The following is a 19,859-nucleotide window of genomic DNA, read 5'->3' as shown; positions in this document are numbered from 1 at the left end:
CACAATTGCACATTACGGAATAAATTGAACTGTAGTTGCTTACCTGTTTAGCATCAAATATAAAATCAAATGACCATTCTGTACAATATTAAAAATGAAAACATCCTTTTTATGTTTTTGTTTAAAGGAGGACTTTTAGATTTGATTTCTTATGTATATTAAGCTGTTCCCAACTGAGGTAGAGGTATTTGTAAATGGAAACAATATGTTAATTGAAATCACCAGTGGCTTGGATTAACCTTTTTTAACATGCAGAATTAGAAATGATGCAGAATTACTTCATGTATGTATACATCAGTGAACCAAATAATTACTCAATTTACATAAAGGAGATTTTTCCATTAATCTTCCTACATTTGACTATTTTCATCACAATTGCAAGCATAGATGGGTCTTGGCTAAGATATCTGTGTTACTAGAATAATATACCTGACGAGTATGCTTACTAAGTATTTTCTTAAAAAAGATTTGTAAAGCTGTCAGTAACATTTGTACCTTATCATTAAACATTTCAGAAGAACCATATGCATAGCTTCCCAGATATTATTTATTCTTCAGAGCTAATCGCTTTTTCCTATAGTTAACTTCTTTATGTCAAATCAAGCTATCAGACAGAAATCTAAACCACACATCAAATATTTTTCAGTAAACACTATTTACATTTGTACCTGAAAAATGACAAACTATTTATAATACACATGAAATAGCAGCATTCCAACCAGACACTAGAAATGAAACGCCCTCGAGGAGCATACACGCGTGCATGTAAATAAGCATTATCAGTATTAAAAGGCTACAATGCCCCAGAAAATTAGATGCAGATGGAAAGGCAAATACCTGGAGACTATTGATGAAAAATTTCAGCAGTAGGGAAGTTAAGAGTTGTCCAACAGCTCCCATAAATTATTTCAATTATTTTCTCTAATTAAAGAATTACGTTAAGGACAAAGAAAGAATACACACTGCAACTGACAGAAAGATATATGGAGATGAGCACACATGAAAAACACTCTTCTCGTTTCTTTGAAAGTGTCACTGGCAACTTGGAAAACAAAGACGGAAAACCTGGAGGAAGCCTACTGGAGGGCCACCAAGATTACAGGGCTGAAGAACGTGGCATACAAAGAAAGGCTGAAGGAGCTGGGTTTGTTTGACTCTGAAAAGAGCAGGCTGGGTGCAGGGGATCTAATCACAGTCTACCAATACCTATCAGGTAGTTTCAGAGAGGACAGAGCTGCTCTCTTCACAAGGACAAGAAGCCATGAGCCACAAGATGCTTCAGGGTGTTTTTTTTGTCTTGCTATAAGAAAAAAAGTAAATTCTTTGCCATAAAAACAATTAAATGCTGGAAGTTGTTGCTCAGAGAAGGGGTGGACTTTCCCTCTCTGGAAGTATTCAGTGAACCTTAGGTTAGCTTGGCGAGGCCCTGTATAACCTTATCTAGGGTTCTGCTTTCAACAGAAGGTTGTGCCAAATAACCCCACAGGGCCTTTCCAGCCTACACAATTCTGAATGTGAAACTATGCAACTAATACATTTAAAGTAGTTTCTGTCACAAATGCAGAAATAATTTAGCAAAAAAATTGCTTTATGCTAAGCTGTTTTATTTGCCCTTTGCACTGCTAAAACTCCATTAGTGTCAATGGATGTATACCTGAATACACTAATGTATTTTTCTCCATTTTTTATTTCTTTGCCACGTGAAGTTACCAATACATACGTGTACTTTGCATATCTGATGAACTGCAATCTCTTGAACCCTAGACAAAGCTATTTGCTCCACACATGCAGAAGGCATCTATATGGTACCACGCCTCAGTCCCACCCTGTCATAATGCTATTCATGTATGTCATTTCTGAGAAATAGGGCATCCCATACTGTTTCTTAAAAATAAAACACACACACGCGCTTTATCACTAAAAGAACCATAAATCACTGAAGTTTGTCACAACATTTCAGGATTTTTTTTTTTAAGACTATAAGGGGAAAAGAAAACTAGAAGCTAACAAGACACCTAAAACTGCTTTTGCTTAGGAAATGGATTCAAAATATTTTCAGTTCCACTCTGGATGCAATGTTTGATAACTCCCAAGGTTATCTTGAAAGCAGATAACGATGCTACCTAGAACCAGATGATAAATATACCTTTTCATCTACTCTCTACAAGCCAAACTGCTTGGCTCTAATAGAGTTTGCCAGATCCTTTGGTATATTATTTCAGAAACAACTGCCAAGTTTACTGCTGGGCTGATTGAGTGTTGGGGCTGTAACATTAGGAGTGCTCAAAAGAGCCTCTACTGTACACCAGGATGAAGAAAAACAATAAAATTGAATGCTAGAGAATAGCTGAGGTATGAGGCACCCTTCAACCACTTTGATTTAGGATTAGCTATAACTCTTAAAAAGAACACGAACTTCTCTGCTTTATTAGCAAGCTCTGATTCCTGCTTTCAACCCTTTGATAAATGGACTGTCGGTTTTTCCTCACTGAGAAAAACAAACCTTAAGAACAGGTTGCTTCTCTTATTCTACTCCTTACCTCTTACAGAACTGACACACACACGAAGCTCATGAACAAATAATTCAAACTTTATGAGGACTCCATGAAATCAAATTCACATAGCCTGGCTGTTTATTAAACCATGTTTGCCACAAATATCCTATTCATGTACTTATGCTAGGGTTCTCATTTTCATCTATACGAGACCTGATGGCATTATACATTATTCCCAAAATCACATTTGTAGATACTATTTGTAGACTGTAAGATCAGGTTTTATACTACAGCTATCAAAAGGGCCCTCTGTTATTACATAGCATTTCCAAGCTAATGCCTTTATGTGATGTAAAGCATCCAGACTGCATGTACCTCTGCCTGTAAGTTTTCCATTAGTTTACTACATTTGAGTGCTAAATACACGAGTTACTTTTGGAGTTCAGGATACATTGATATAAACCTGTAATTTATAGCTACTGCTTCAAAGCACCTCTATCAATGGACCATTAAATATATATACATATATATACATATATATATATATATATATATACACAACTAGGAGTTGTACATGGAACTGATCTCTGGAACCCAGCTTTCAGAGTAGTACTGAAAGCGAATTAATTAACATCCTTCAAATTTATGAGATTCTAAATTAAAAAGAAACGGTTATCAAGAACAAAGTTCTGCACCAACAATTTTTGAAACAAAAAAAGCAAAAAGCACTGCAGAATTAAGGTTGTATCATATGTTAACCTACACCCTGACTATTCACCAAATTTCTTTACGAATCTTTTCCCCCCCCTCAAATCAGTGCAAGAAGAGAGAGGTGACTGGAAACAGTCTTACATGAGCACAGGCATTTGCTTGCTCAGAATGCTCAACTTTGCACCTGTGGTTCACAACAAAAGTGTGCATATACAGCTGAGCCTGAACTAAAGCAACTATGGGACATAATCACTTCAACAGGATGTTAATGAGGGCTTGTTGTTTACTGCTTTAAGGACATGCACCTACTTCTTTGTTTGAAAACTGCACTTGCTTCACTCATTTAGTACCCGCCCATAAGTAAAAGAGGGGAGTTTCATGATTCTGCTCCTGGTTCAAAATCATGTTGCCATGGAAGCAGATGTTGGATTGATGAAAATAGGTCAACTGTTCAGAAAAAAAATCACTGTTTTAATACTTCAGAATTATTATTAAATGTTATTATTTTGATGCTTACTATTATTTATTATGAAATGCATGATATTTTATTATATTTAATTAGCACTTACTTTGGTCATGTATTGTCACAAAGAGTGTAGGCAGCAGTAGATTTAATGGTGTTAATGAAAAATTATTTTGCATAAATCTGTAAGGGCTTGGTACAGAATGCTTACAAGAATACCACATGTTCTTCATTAGATCTGTAGTGAGTGGTGTCAGACGTTGCCACATAAACACATTTCCATTTGAAAGAGTACTAGTAACATGATTACAAAGCACTTAATAAAAAAAAATTAAAAATAAAAATTCTGGACATTGCTACTAGTACTTATGCTTGGCTTTGGTAAGATCAGTCCTTTTTCTGTCTCGCTTTGCATCAAACAGAGGTATAATTATTCAAACGGAATCTCAATTACTTAAACCTGATTAAAATATTTAACAACAGCTAAGATTGAAGTAGGCTACCCCATCAACTGAACATGTGAAAGAACATATAGTTTGCTAAGTTTCTTCTGTTCCCTAACATTTTCACACCACCTGCCAAGCCATTGTCAACATAGCACAAACACACCATCAAATTCTCACACCCACCTGCAGCAAACACCAGAAATTAAAATAACTCATCTGTATTGTGTTTCTGTACAGAATCTCTACTAGGTGATCTGAAATGTTCTTCTATCAACACCCTGGCACATGTGACAGTTTTTTTTCCTACCTTGACACTGACGCACTTTAGATGAACCAGGTTTGTATTAGAGGCTGAGAGTGATGTACTCTGCTCCTGCATTTTTTCTGAAAGTGCACAATTTAATCATTAATATAGCTTAGTAAAGGTGCATGGGAATAGTGCAAATGCATGACACTTGTGCTCCTCTCCTAGTTTAGGCATGAAGCAATACTTAAAGGAAGAACAGGCTGTGGTGCTGAAGCTCTACAATTTAATCCAGCACAAACCTGCAGCACTACTATAAAGGGCAAACCCGTCTTCCACGCACTGTTGTTTCTGCCCTTCTCCCTTTCACCAGTGAACTGGGTCAGACAGCTTCTGCCAGATCAGTTTCTTAATCTGATTCATCGTGTACCAGATAAAAGAAAGTGCCAGTGTAAAAGATAAAATAGAAATAAATACCCAGGAAGAAGGCAAAAATAGACCCATCTCTTTAAGCTGCCAAAAATCCATGCTGCTGCTGAAACTGGCTGCAGTCCTACAACATCTACTCATCTTCCCTTCCTTCTACCTTTTGTAATCAGTGTTTTAACCTGAAATATGTACAATATAACTACTGATAAAAAAGAATACCTTACTGTAACTGAGAATATGTAAAACTGCCACCACAATGGAACTGTCTTCAACAGAAGTGGAAGCCATGCTTCCTGTAATCACTTTCATATGGCTTTGTGAAATAAAAACTATATATAAATGTGTTTCACTTTGGAGAACTCTTCTAGACTCCAGAAACTTCATAATTTATGTTATAAAACTTGCAAAACTGTATGACCCATGCTATTCTGACTCTCCCAAAAAGAAACCTGTGAAGGTATTAAATATTGTTTAAAATACACTGCAGGTCTGTCCCTCAGGAGACTTCTGAAGTTTTAACTTTCACATTCAAGAGTTTTGTAATTGTTTATAAGCAACAATATTTCAAAAGTCACATGGCTTGTTATGCTGCAGAAACGTGCATCCTTAAAGGGTACTATAAGACTTCTATGTTTGGTTTTATTTTTTTGTCTTCTGTTTCTCAGATAATAAACAGTTTATAACAACACAGAAACAGTAGATAGATTATAACAGTGTATTTATACAAGTATCAAGCACGCTTTTGATTCAAGCTATTTTTTAACTATACCTTTTCTGACAAGTACATAATGAGGCTTATTTTTACTAACCAGAAAAATTAAGAGAAAGGTTGACTGCTCTATAACCAAACAGCTGCCTTTCCTCTCCTCTGGCTCATCCAGCATTAGTCTCTACTTGCCCCTTCATACAGTGTAGTTAATTCTAGATTCGTAGCCTTGGTCAAAGTTGCTTCTTGATATAAAACAACATTCTTGTCTTTTCTCCCCTCAGTACTAATTTACCTTTACTAATTTTCCTTTAGTCATTTTTTAAATCCTCATTTCCACAGGATTTACAGATAATTTGTTTGCAATGCACTGTTAAAAAGGAATTCCAAGGGCTTCCAAGTTAGAATACAGGAATCACAGCACAGTAAAGGATTGCATATAAACAGAACTTAAACTGGGGGAGGAAAAATACTTGTGTTCTCCTATACCTACCAAGAAACAGAGGCCTGCCCAGATACCAGATAGCCAGCCTGACATTAAAACTTCACTCTGCTTACATTTAGTCACACAGTTTTGATATGACCTCTGGATACATTATCCAGCAATGAACTAATTATAACGTTGCATTTAAATTGCCAAATTAATTTTACATTAAAATATTTCACTGAGGTTAATGCAGATGTTCACACGTGATAGAAAAAAAATCTGTCTCGTTGTCTGTAGACTCAAACTTCAGTAAACCAGTTGACAAGTGATTCATATTTAGAGTTAACTCTGCAAACTTCAAGCAAGCGCATAAATCATTGCAGAACCTGTAACACCTGTAAGAACAACACAGCAGTACCTACCTGCTGCTGCTACACCTCTATAAAGCATTTCAGTTGAACAACTACACATAAACAACACAGATTTTTTGCCACAAGAAAAATAATTGAATTCCTAAAAGTTAAAACAGCATAATTTTTTGAAGTTGAAGCAATGCAATACAAGAAAACCGGAACAGAAAGAGACGTAAGGACAAACTCCTACAATTTATGATATAAAATGCCCAGTCGTTTGCCTGAAAAGGAAAGACACTCAACTGTTTACTACATAAAATTAGGAAAAGATGAAGCCCAAATGTTATTATAAGCATACATATAGTCATCATACATACTTGTTTCAGATCAGCCATTATGGGAAACATTTATAAAGATGATGCAGGACATTTTTATAAATATGCTGGAGTCACAAACCAGGTAGAGAAACATCCATTTCACAAAAATAAGGTTATTTTGCTTCTTGAAGCAGTACTATTAAATTCTTTAAAGACATGAAGCAACAAATAAACAGGATCTTGGGAATGTACAGAAAAAGCATGGCATATCATCCACAATACATGAAAACACAGAAAATAAAAAGCAACATTTTGAAACAATTCTTTGGTTGGGAAAATGCTAAAATCCTTTTAAAATAAGGGACGAAAATCTTCCTGGCATCATTTCCACAGTCGTCCATGTTGTTTGCTACTAAAATGTTTGAATGTTATTTGAGGCCAGACTTACCTCTACCAATGCCACAGTCAGAATGAGGTCCATTTTTGAGTCTGGGAAAAGGGCATTCACTTGTGGAGACATTCCAATCAGTATGCAATTAGTAACTACCGATATTACACTCATGGTTTCAAAAGCCAACTGAAATAAAACACAAATATATTCATAGTTATGGCCATTATCTTTAATTTACCAGTCTCCAAACTGCGCTAGATATTTGCTCTCTCTTCATTAAATGCTCAGAAGACCCATTATTTCGTGTTGTGTTTTTTTTTCCTTCATCTTTCGATTTCTATAATATAGAACTTTTTTTTGGCAATTCAACTAGACTTTGTCAGCTGTAAAAACAGGCAACAGTAAGACCACAACAAGGCCTGCAGTACCACAAAGCCCACCTCGCAGCCCTGAATATTTCTCTAATTTCACATCTCTATGTGTGTATGTGTATTTTCTGCGAAGAAGTTAAGCAGCATTCTCCCACAACACCATAGTACTATAAAGGCTTCAAGAAATTATTTGAAGACTGCTAACATCCCAGATGTCGATAATGCCAAATAATGTCCTGAAACAAATCAGAATAATCCTCAAAAAAAGTAGCGGTCAGGAAAACAACCTAATCCTTGGTATCTTCACAACTCATAATCTGAGCACATGAAAGATGGTGAATTCATCTACGGTTACATTCCTAATACTGTATTTCTTTTGAGATAAAGGAAAAGACAACAAAACTCCTGGAGGAACTATTGTCCCAGCATTCTGTTTTTGTTTCTTCTGAAAGTTAAGTAATGAGAAAATGTAAGGATGGTTCTGAATAGCTTTCTTAAATCACAACCAGTTATACGAGCTGAAATTTGTTGAAAGAAAGATTTACATTTAAACACATGCAGTTGCATAAGGCTGAGAAGCTCTTGCCAGCAGAGCACCCACAAAACGTCTGAAAATATTACTACAGAATGACAATTACTTTTGCAATATAATGGCTACTTATTGCAAGGCCCTCTCTGGAATGAGCAAGACTGATACTGAAATGTAGCATTGTCACAATGAATTAGCAGCAATAACTTTCTCTTTGACAACAAGCTGCTGGTTCAGCTCACCTGACAAAATAATTCCAGTTTTTCTTTAACAGATATCTTTCAGCCAATGCTCTAACTTCCCACATAAAACAGATGACTAAAACTTAAGTCATTTTTTTTCATTCACAAAGCAACTGCATTTCTACTATTGCTTAAAAAACTATACTACCAAAAAATAAAGCTCATGACTGTAGCATTAGTGTTGGAATTTCACAGCCTATTTGCTAGGCTGAAACAAGCTATTCTAGCAAAACTAAATGCTGTACCTGCAGCTATGCTTGGGACTTAATGACCATAGCCTCATTTAACTGGTGGTCACACCTCTGGGTCAATGCCGTCAAGACGTTGTCAGCACAGAACTGGACTGTGAAAATGCATTAAATGTTACAACACTATCAGATTACAAATTACATTTTTATGACTTAGTATTATAAGACTTTTGCTATAATTTCACTTCGTTATTCTCTGTGTGCATGTTTAACAAACACTGCTCAGAATAGTTGGCTTGCATATTTTCACAGTACATTTCATTCAATGTTTCCCGATTTCATCTCTCATCTTCCATTCGTTTCAACATTTACAATATCTCTAACTTAAACTATCTATTAGTTTATTGCACCCTTCATCTTTATTATGTATTATCAGAAATCTTGAACAACACTAAACCACAGATCATCCCCTAGACATTTCCTCCAGCTTACTTCACACTCGTCAGGCCACTGCTGTTACAGCCAATGTCTCTGGATACGACTAAATATCCTTCCTTTTTATCAGAAACACCTCTGGTTTTGGAGGAGTTCTGCAGGGCTATTTTTAGTTAGAATCAGTTCATGGATGTACTCAACTTGGCAGGCCCCAAACTAGCTGGTGCTAGCAAAATTGTATGGCTAAACAACTGAGGACAGAAAATTCTTAACCCAAGAACTACTATAATTAATTTGTTGAAATAGAGTACACCTGTACAGGAAAGTACTGCTCCTGCATGCAGATCTAAGAAATTTTAAAATCAGTCAGGCCTGAGCACCAGTACCCACAAGAGCGCATAGACAAGTGTGGCTCAGGAATCCAAGTACTTACCTATCACTCCTCAATTTTCTCAAACTACCTGGGATGAACTACATGCTTCTGAGATTGCACCAGATGTTAATATTTTTGAAAAACATTTGCTGTAGAGCACTAGATCTGGCAGCTTTGCTTTGTTGGAATTGCAACAGGACTACAACATACACACACACACACACAGGGACTAATGATAGGATTTCTTTTCTTTTCAAAGGCAACTGAAAATAAAATGTGGTTGAAAACCCTACAAAATGCAACACAGTTCAATAGTATCCTAAGGCACTGAAGATGACAAAATATTTATTAAACTTCAGAAGTGGCTGATTATCAAACACAGCTTAAATAAATTTGGTGAACTTCATTTAAAATACATGATTAAAAAGGAAACAGAAAGATTACCTGCCAAACACCAATATTCGCTGTGGGTTCTGCAAATGGGCGCTTGTAAACTCTGCACATTTTTAAGGCATCAGAATATATCTCTGTGATGTTGTTTAATACTGCAAAGACAGCTGCCAGTGGATAAACACATGAGAAGAGACTCACATAGCCAAACTGTAAAAACAACTCCAAGTAATCATCAAAAGTACCCTGAAAAACAGAGCAAAAACAACTTTTACCCACAAAAAAAAAAAAAAAATGAAAGCAGAATTAGCAATACAACTGTAAAAATGCTTCCTCGTGCTAAATAGGTAGTTTGGGTATATCTGGCAGTACAAAACAAATGAACAAACAAAAATCCTCTAGTTAATTTGAAAATACTTAATTACTCAAAATTCTTGATAAGGGAACGCCAAGGATTTTTCTCTTGCCTAATGCAGTTTCTGCAATGGTAACACTACTTACCCTTATGTGAAGCATGCGAATTAACTGTATAAACAGTTTCACCCTATTTACAGTCCTGACTATCTCAGAGAAACAGATACTGAAGCAACAGCACTGGATAGGAAAACAGCATCGTGCATTTAAACTGGCAGAACATTTTTAGTAAGAGCATTGTGACGAGAAATGTCCTAGTATTTCAGCCTGCTCATGAAAGACCTAACCAGAAACACAGGTTATTAAATAAGCAACTCTTCACTAGTATTGTTTATCTATTTTAAAATGAGTAGGTCTGAAATAATTGCCTATTTAAAGGCTGAAATGACAGGATGTAGCACTGACATCTGAAAGGAACAATTAATGCAAACAAGAAGCCCTATTGTGGCAAATTTGCAATGCATCTATCACCTGATTTTTGAATCAAGAATGTGGGTACTTAAATGCTAAGTAGTCACATGTAGGTTATTATACATATTTACATACTAGTTTTGTTGTATCAATAATGGCTTTCTGTGATTGCATCAATAATTTATAAAAATGAATAACAAAACCAACTGACTTCTAAAAAGGATTCTGTTCAGTTTGTTCATTGAACAAAGGATAGTGAAATATCATTAACTACCTAAATTGGCATACGGCTATTTTCCTCTCCCTTAAAATATTCAAAATAAGGGCTTGACAGTAACAGATTATTACAAGAAATATAAAATTAGTTTTGTCTCCATGCAAACACACGATTCTCTACTCTTTTTGCTGATGATAATTAAACTGAATGCCACCTCTAGCACCTAGAGATCTTCTTCCAGCAAACAGAGATTGCATTAGCAGCCTGCAAGCTCAGAAATCAACATGAGCCGGTCATTAGCTACATTCCTCACTCAAGCTCATTTTCAAACCACATAGTACGGCTGGGTCCAGTGGTCTGATGTGCAGGCTAGACCTTGAGGAGCTACATAACTTAAAATTATTGAGATTTTTTCACAAATTTCGTGGATGAACTCTGAATTTTAGTGAGGTCTTTGTGAGGGACACTTGGGCAGCATCACTCACCGGAGTGGCGGTCATGTATTTATTTGTCCCTGCTATCAGTTTCCCAGTTAAGTGTTGCAGGCAGGGACCAATGATTCCCTTTACAATCCTCTTCCTGGTAACTGCATGATTTCCCCTCTGCTTCCTCATGCTCCCTTCTCATTTCCTTGCCCAGTACCCATTGACTATCAACACAACAGAGCATGAAAAAAAAAAGAGTATTTTCCTCCTATTTAATTTATGACACTTTATGCAGGAAAAGAGAAGTCTGATCCAATGTCAAAGACAAATTTCAAACTGTGCTATTAGCAACCTTCCGTTCTCTCCTTCTCCCAGCCATAGGAGCAGCACAAAATATGGCATCAAGGTAACAGAATCTACAAAGAAATTCAGGATAAAAATGAACTAGAGGAGAGAAGCAGGAAAAAAAAAAAAAGACTGCAGAATGAAGCTTTTACATTTTAAACCAGGTTAAGGTCTCGAGAGATTTGAGGGGGAGGAAACAAACATAAAAATTAAAATTAAACATTAAAGAGTAAGTGAAAGAAGGAAAAGAAAAGCGATGAGCCTGAAATACAGCATTCTGTCAACACTCCTAAGCCCCTCTGTTACTAAACATAGTCAAATGCTTCCCCCTTGTGACAGACATAATTTTAGAAGTACTGTTGCCTGCTGACAGCTCAACACGTGCAAACAAACCAGTGGTCTAGTGCTTGTTTATTCACAAGTATAGTACAATTGAAATATTTAGATTGAAAATAAAATTTAAAGTTTTGAATACACGGTGCCTTGAACTGAAACTGAGGCTACAAGTAGACACCCCCAAGGCAAAGTGATAATTCTGCAATTGACCTATTGTGTCCCCTCGGAAAATTATTCCAAGCATAACAAGTGCAGATGCAGCTCTGCACTGGACAATGTGACTCAAAACCACCACACCAGCTTTGTATTTGCCAGCTCAGAACAAGGAGTTGGTTCTGGGACAGGAGATAGAGCTTATTTGTTCATGCATATCAACGCCTGGTGCCATTCATGGCCTTTGGACCTGTGCTGGCATATTATCTGCAGGCATAGTGCTGGACTGTACTGATCTACCTGTTCAAATCACTACCTTAGGGATTTCTGCTGTGTTCTCCATTGTAAGACAGACACGCTCTCCATCTCCAAATCCATCCCCCCATATAAATTCAGAAATACCAACACTCCCAAAGGACAGTTTGTATAGTTCTTCAACTGCAAAGATTTCTTTTTTCCACTTCCCATTTCACTGCACTCCCACATTTGAAAACAGATTTCAAACTCTGCTGTTCTCTACTGTTTATATAAAAGTTACACGATCTACTTATAATTCTTGCTCTGTAAGAATATAAGCCACACAGCATTAAGGCTCTCGTGACTATGCTTGCAGCAGCTTATCAAGCAAGTTGTGAGCCAATCTGTGAGGCCTTAACATACACACTAATGTTTATTTTGTCAACTCCTTTAGAACACTGAGTAATGAACCACACCAAGTCTGTGAAATGCAATAAAACAAATTTAAATCAAAAAGTGTAGTGGGGATCATAATATTCCAAGAAAAGTTACCAGTGCTAATAAGGCGATACAAATATATCTTAAAATTTTGCAGATGGTAAACAAGGAGGAAACAGAACTTAAAACTGCTAAGTCTTAAAACCACTAAGGGAAACCAGTGACAATCTGAGGCTGCCTTGTTTGCCATGAGTTGAATTGGATGGAGGCCATCATGAACCAAACTAGGAGGACAGACTACAAATGCCAAAGCTGTATTTTCAATAAGCAAGAACTTCCAGCAGTAGTACTGGACTAAAGGGTTGGTCTCTTCTACCTGCTTCCATTTCTGGCCCCAGAAATTTAATTTAATCGGCAGTTTTAACTAGCCTAAGTGCAAAGCCAAACTAAAACGGAAACAGAACCACCCTCTCTTGCCATCCTTTCCCCATGTCACACTGCTCCTCCTTGTGCCTTAGAGATTAGGGGCCTGTTACATACGTACCTCTTTCAGCAATAATACTGGTTTAAGTAGCTCCCGATACAGCTGTTTACTCCCACCCCTTTGTGCTGATGTAACTGGGACCATGTAGGTACATAAACAACAGCACCAGCAAAACTGATGAAGCTGGAAATAACTTGCTGGGCCAACCAGCCAGAAATATTTAGGTTGCATTGCCTGATGTCCACATCAGCTACAGCCCAGAAAACTTTTAACTCTTTCCTAGTTGTTTTCTGTTGTCTTTGTGAACATTAAGGTGACTGCTCAGTCCAGCACAAGAGACGGCCAGAAATATAGCTGGGATCAAGAATAGGAGAGAAATACAGAAGACTGAGGCTGCTCCAGGACTGCAGCCTCTATTGTGCCACTAGAAACATTTCTAGGACAAAGCCAGAAAGCACGAACAGGCTCCAAAGAACAAGAAATCTCTACACCACGTTAAACAGAAGCAGAGGCAGCTAACAGAATGACAACCAAAACTATTAAGACAAAAAATAACTCAAAAAAGTAACAAATGTTAGAAAAAGGATATGATGACTACTTCAAGCACGATGAAAGGTATCAGGTATGCCTCTGCTATGGACATGCCGTAACTTAGAGAATGGTTACATATCTGTCCTCCCACCATCCTCAATTATAATACAATTTTAAACAGTCCCCATTCCTTTCCATTATGACCTTCACACTCGTATGTTCTCACCCCCACAGCAGAAACAGCTGGCTTATTTTGGCAGTTACTTTTCAGCTGGATCAGTTCCCTGACCTGATTCGCTACACCTCTGCAAGAATAGCTTAGCACAAGCAACAGAAAGCATAAGCAAAGGAGTGAAAGCTAAATGAAGGGAATGTCTAAACTAGAACTGCCACCCAAAAATACATATAAAAAAATATACCCCTAGTCTCCAACAGAAGAATAAGATGGCTATGTAATCTTTACATTGAGAATGGTGGGTAGTGCCACTGATAGGAATATGGATCTCTATTTTAATAGACTGTCCCAGCTAGTGTACACCTCTTAGTAAACTAGTGTATACTGCTTACTAGAGCAGAATATATTTCCTTTTATGCAAGTGTGTAAATGCTCATGTATTATAGGAAGGAAACTCTCTCTTCCCTAACTTGCTGTGCCTGGTAAGCAACACAAGTTGCATTTGGAGGATATAACAAAGAGATCAAGTCACTAAGTATCAAGAGTCACAAGGTCCCACTCATAAGAAGACACCAAGCTTTCACTTGCAAGAGAGAATGTGCGCACTAGCGAGTCTCCAAGAGTAGCTTACCCTAAGGAACTGACAGAACATGATCAAATGTTTCAAACGCAAAAATTGCTATCAGACTTTATAATGAGAATCAAGCAATTCCTTACTCTGTTCTCTCTTTGTTTCTAAAGAGCACGTTATGACTACCACCCAAGGCCCAAACTGTTCTTACCTTGTATTCAAACCTCTTAAATTAAAACAGTTATTTCTGCTCTAACGTGCCATGCTGCAGCTAACAATTAACCCGAGGCTGCTTTTCAGCAGCCTATAATCTAAAAAAATACATATTCTAACAACATTCATTCAACGTACCAAATAGGTGCCCATTTCTTTTTCTGAGTTGACTTGTTCGACTAATGACAGGTCTGTATCCATCTTCAGAGAATGCATGCGTTCCTTCATCTTCTTCATGTGTCTCTTTTGGAGCCAGTAAGGAAGCAGGGATTCTGCAAACTGATTAAGTATCTGCGAAGTTATCAGCAAAGTGGCCAAGCTCTTAAGTAAAAAAATAAATAAATAAATAAAAATTAATAGATCTGTAATAAACCTATGATAATTTCCAATTTTGTGTGTTCCAGTAACACTGAAAGTTGTTATACTATGACAGAAACAGGCTAGCATAACAAAACTAACAATAGCAAATGAAAAGTATAGCTGCTCTAGGTCCCATTCTTGGTCACATACTGAAAATAACTGAATAGGACTTAGATGAGTAAATATTTTGTGGATCTTGGTTTAAGAATCTTGGAAATAGTATAGAAAGTCCAATGAAGGGTAGAGATCCACACTTAACACACACCATTTATTAATAACAGAGCTAAGCAATGAACTTTAAAGAAGACAAATTAAGTTTCATCGGTCAAAGGAATAAACATTCTAGAGCTTTAGAAAATAAGTGGGGAAAATAGGATTATTAGCAATTCCAAAAGGCTCAGAAACCTCCAGTATGAAAGTAAAAACAACGAGAAAACAGGCTTAGACAGCACAATCCATGGAATAGTTATTTTCTTTTAAAAGACTGACAGTTCTATTAGAAGTAAAAAAAGAAAAAGAGTTTTTAAGGTTTCTTGGAAGGAAAGGATGATCTGTGGGACATACAAAACAAAAGCTTAAAACAACTCCTACTTTTTAAGGCAAAAAGCAAGAAGAAAAGACTTTAAATTACAAGAAATACCATGAATGTCATGTCAGCTAAGGACATAACAGGTATTTTGCTAGATATCTCTTTACAGAAACAGAGATCTAGAGTTTAAGTTCTTATTTTATTCATATTTTTAGAATAAAAATATTTTCCTTCTACCTACTTTTCATGTATTTTAATTCAAGAGATGATTTAAACTAACAACCACAAATTATTTTTGCTTTGCTTTATCCTTAATTCCTCATTGCAGTCAAACTTAATCATTCTCCTATCCTCAGGAATCTCTCAGTGCAAACACTACAAAGAACAACACTTTTTTAACATGAAGGAAAGGAAGGGGAACAGAAATTTCTCCAGCATCATCTGCATGAGGGAGCAATCAATTTATTTTAAAAACAGTTACTCATTTATAAGGAGGGAGTGAATTGTTCTACGTTACTCTGTTATGATTCTGTAATCGTGCAAGAGCAGGTTAAATATGGAAGCTGTATTTGTAAAAAAATTTAAATTTGACAATGACTATACATACACATATATATTTAGAAAAACTACTTAAAAACTAAGTCCTATTTCAATCTATCCTTTATTTTCCTAGATGCATCAGTGTTCTTAGATGTTTATGGAACTCACCTGTCTCAAAAGTTTCATATCAAACAGCACAAAAGCAATGTAGAAGAGAGATGCAAAACAATTTAAGAAGTTGAACTGCAAATAAAAATATTTGTTATTATTACACAAGCAGAAATTCACGTCCTGAGAAAAAACACAAAGTATCATCTAAAAGTTACTTTGACTAAATAGCTTCCATGTAGATAAAAGCTGTCTATGAAAATAAATTTCTTTACCATTTTTAGAATTTAGGTCAGAAACAATAATTTTCAGTATTGATCCTATTCAGATTTTCATTAGATAAGCTTAATGCTTTCCTAAAGCATGGTATGCAAAGATAAATACATTTAAATCATGAAATGGGAACATTAGAAATACCTGTCATCTTCTACCTAACTTTTGTAATGTGGCACTTTCTCACAGGTAATGTTATGGAAGGGACACCTTGATCTTACTTTAGACTGATGACTTTTCCCAAAAAACACTTCAACCAAATACATGTGTCAAATGACATCTCTCTAAATATGTAAACTGTTCCTCAATATATGTTAATTAAGCGTTTTGTTTAACCACTTCAAGAAGTTTTATGATCAAGAAAAATATTCCCTACTTCTAAAATGAGAAGTAAGTCACATTGTACCTGAAAAATCATAATCAAATGCTGAAGTAGAATAAAACGTTTCTCCAGATTTGCAGTACAGTTCCTTAAAATCAATATTGCATTTGGTTATGTACATAATCTGCTCCTATGCAGTTTATAGTATATACAGACAAACACACAAAAGCAATTTGTTCAGAGACAAAAAGTAAATATATCAGTATATACTGTAAGCTGTATGTAAGCAGAATGACAGACGTGTATACCAGTCTCCTCTGACTGGTTGGCTGAATGTTAGTACAGATGGAAGTTAATGCATGAACTTTTTAAAATGCCATTTACCATAGAATCTTGAAAAAATATATATATAGTTCCCAGTTGAAGCCAGAACCATATCAATTACAACAAACTTATGTATCTGGTATCCTAATAAACAAACAATCAATATAAATAAAAACCCAACTCTCCACTGTAAAACAGGACATCTAGGACAGTCTAGAGGTTACTGTAACTACAACAGAAATCCTCTGATTTACTCAGATATTTATGCAAATATCTGAACAAAACCGTAAATCAGGCTGGGAATGTTAGGAAAGTGCTAATAAAAAAAACAGTTCTCTTTTTAAATAACTCCTTACAATACCTACTTACCACTAGAACCTTCAGGATTAAGTGATTCTGATATGAAGACTCCAGCCTGTGATTTTCTAAAAACATTAGCAAAATTATTCATTAGTAAACAGCAGAAGCACACACCATATACTAGACACTGTTATACAAATGCAAACAGGTATTTTTCCTCCATGTAGAAATTATATAAGTAATTATATAAGGGGAATAGTTTCTCCAAAGTTTTATGGGAAAACAATTTATATTGTACCAGTTCCTCATTTAAATTATCAAGCCAAGCTGATGCAGAGTGTTGACTTACATATTTTTGGCTACAACTCTAATGTTTTTCCTACTGCAAAGGTTTTACCTTTTGCAATATCTTTCTTTCTCAGTAGAGCTGTTTTGTAACAGAAAAAAAAACATCCATTTTTCTTAACATTTAATAAAATGTAACTAGTTCGTGACTTTTCTTTGGCTGAAATAAAATTCAAAACTAATTGGAGTACATTATGAAAAATAGCACTGCATCTGATTTAAAACCTGTAAAAGCTCACAGAAATATCCATACCCATCTCCAGGGACTTTAGATCAGACCTTAAGCTCTAAATCAAGTCTAAAGTACAAAAATTTCAACAGATGCATTACTAATTCTAAAGTGAAGATTTTTCAGTTCATTCAGGATAATCTGACAAAAGCTGATGTTAGCGGAAGGGTGGTTAAGTGGGAAGGAAAGGGAAGTGAATGGGAGATTTTCCATTTCTTTTTGCTGTTTTGTCAGATAATATCTTTACAGTCCTGGATAAGCAGTAAATAAATGAGGAGGCAACACATTAGCAGGAGCTGTCTCAACATAGCTAAATTGAGAGACTGTCACCGATGGACCTTGTTAAGGACAGAACAGCAGGAATGAAATTGGACCTGACAAATGGAAGATGCACTCAAGGGACTGAACAGGATTTTTACTTTAGCTTTCACTTAATTATTAGTTCTCGTGATAAATGGGTGTAAAAGGTGTGCTGAAAAACACCCTGGACTTTCAACTCCAGCTCAGAAGTTCTACAAACATTTCTTCAGTAGCAGCTGTGACACAATGCACAGACCCTGCAACTTCTCTGGTCACCAGCTCCCATGCCTGGATTGTTACCTATGCCTCAGCTGCTTAAATGAGATCTCAGCTGAAAATATGCCAGGTGAAAGTGGAGGTAGGGCAGCCCCAGGAGTTCTTCATCCTATTCACTCTCTTGTTATAGTGTCCAGAGGAAAATATTTTGATAGAGACATGAAATCTCAGCCTCTATTTTTTATATAAATGTATATAAATTTATTTTAGTACATGTATAAAATATATGCAAACATTCTCTTCAGACAATTTAGTTGGTGTTTTTAGATTTTGTTCTATTATCTTAGCGCCCTTGTCCTCTGCACAACATCAGGTTGTGGATTAAAGATTCCAGGACAGTTTCTCCTGCCATCTGCCTCTGAGCTCCTGTCCTGACAATCTCACCTCTTCACTTTTGCCAACACTATGGCTAATATAGCCAAAGAAAGAGCTAAATCAGAGAGGGAGGCTTTTGCAGAGAGAAGCTGAAGAGGAAGGCAGGGTCATTCCTTTTGATGTCAAGCAAATTAAACCAAACATGAAACTGCAGTCTCATAACACTAAATAAATTTAACAATCTAAAATGGCCAGCTCTTTAACAGTTGCAAGTAAGTTGTAACAGTAAAGTCCTAAACATTTGGAATTCTCACTTCCAATGCAAAAGGAAGAATATAAACAACTTTCTTACCCCATGATGTTAAGAATTCAGCAGCATACCGATAGATACGGTTCATAATTTCGATCACGACAGCGTATATGATACTGGGCACATACAGCATCAGGCTGCTAAAGTGGGACTTATTCTCCTCATGATAATCCAGAGCCCACTGTTCTAAGTCAAAGTAAATCATCATCACGTATAGTGAGAAGTAGAGGCAAAGGCACACAAATGGTACGGACACGAGATAAATCCGTAACTGTCTCTTAATACTTGAGTACACTGGTTCCTCTCGCCCAGTGACAGGATTGATACCCAGAACACCGTGGAAACCTGGTCTTGGCTCTTCAAACTGTCGTTTCATCAACAGGGTCCCCCAACGGTATGTCATCACGGCACAAATCCGTTTCCAAACTTCCAGGATCACAGTGGACCAGAGCAGATTGAATGTGGCAAACATCACGTATTTGTCATAGTCTTCCCACGCAAACACGTAGTAAGGGATCCCAATGACAGCCATGGGAATCAACGCAAACGTGAAGTACTCTAAGAAGCCGAAGTAGAGCGCAATGGTCTCACCAAAGTAGCAGCGTATCTCATCTGCAGAGGAAAATGAATCAATTAAGACACTTAACATACATGTCAGTATAACATCAAACCTGACTTTACATGAATTCCTTGGCCCGAGTTTCAGTTTTCTAAATAACACAATGAACATTATGGCTGTTTTGTTCCTCCTCCTCCCACATCCCAAAGACTTTGAACATTACTTGTCTTATATAAACACAGACGTATCTAAATATACACACGTAGCTACATATATTCAGACCGTAGGGAAGTCAAATATCTCAATACC

At 36.4% G+C, this 19,859-nt stretch overlaps 1 protein-coding gene across 4 annotated transcripts in view; it reads right to left on the bottom strand.

Annotated features, from left to right (window-relative positions):
- ANO10 (anoctamin 10) overlaps positions 1-19,859 on the bottom strand; it is a 115,370-nt gene that overhangs the window by 85,598 nt on the left and 9,913 nt on the right. For all 4 annotated transcript variants that reach the window (XM_068674486.1, XM_068674484.1, XM_068674485.1 and 1 more), the window contains exons 6-11: positions 19,034-19,603; positions 17,286-17,341; positions 16,058-16,132; positions 14,599-14,781; positions 9,565-9,756; positions 7,040-7,168 (exon numbers count right to left, since the gene is read on the bottom strand). In XM_068674486.1, coding sequence (XP_068530587.1) covers positions 7,040-7,168; positions 9,565-9,756; positions 14,599-14,781; positions 16,058-16,132; positions 17,286-17,341; positions 19,034-19,603 — 1,205 coding nt within the window. The remainder of the gene's footprint in view (positions 1-7,039; positions 7,169-9,564; positions 9,757-14,598; positions 14,782-16,057; positions 16,133-17,285; positions 17,342-19,033; positions 19,604-19,859) is intronic.

This window comes from Anas acuta, chromosome 2 (genome assembly GCF_963932015.1).
Source record: "Anas acuta chromosome 2, bAnaAcu1.1, whole genome shotgun sequence".
In the NCBI taxonomy this organism is placed as follows: domain Eukaryota; kingdom Metazoa; phylum Chordata; class Aves; order Anseriformes; family Anatidae; genus Anas; species Anas acuta.
This window is presented reverse-complemented; position numbering and strand designations above follow the sequence as displayed.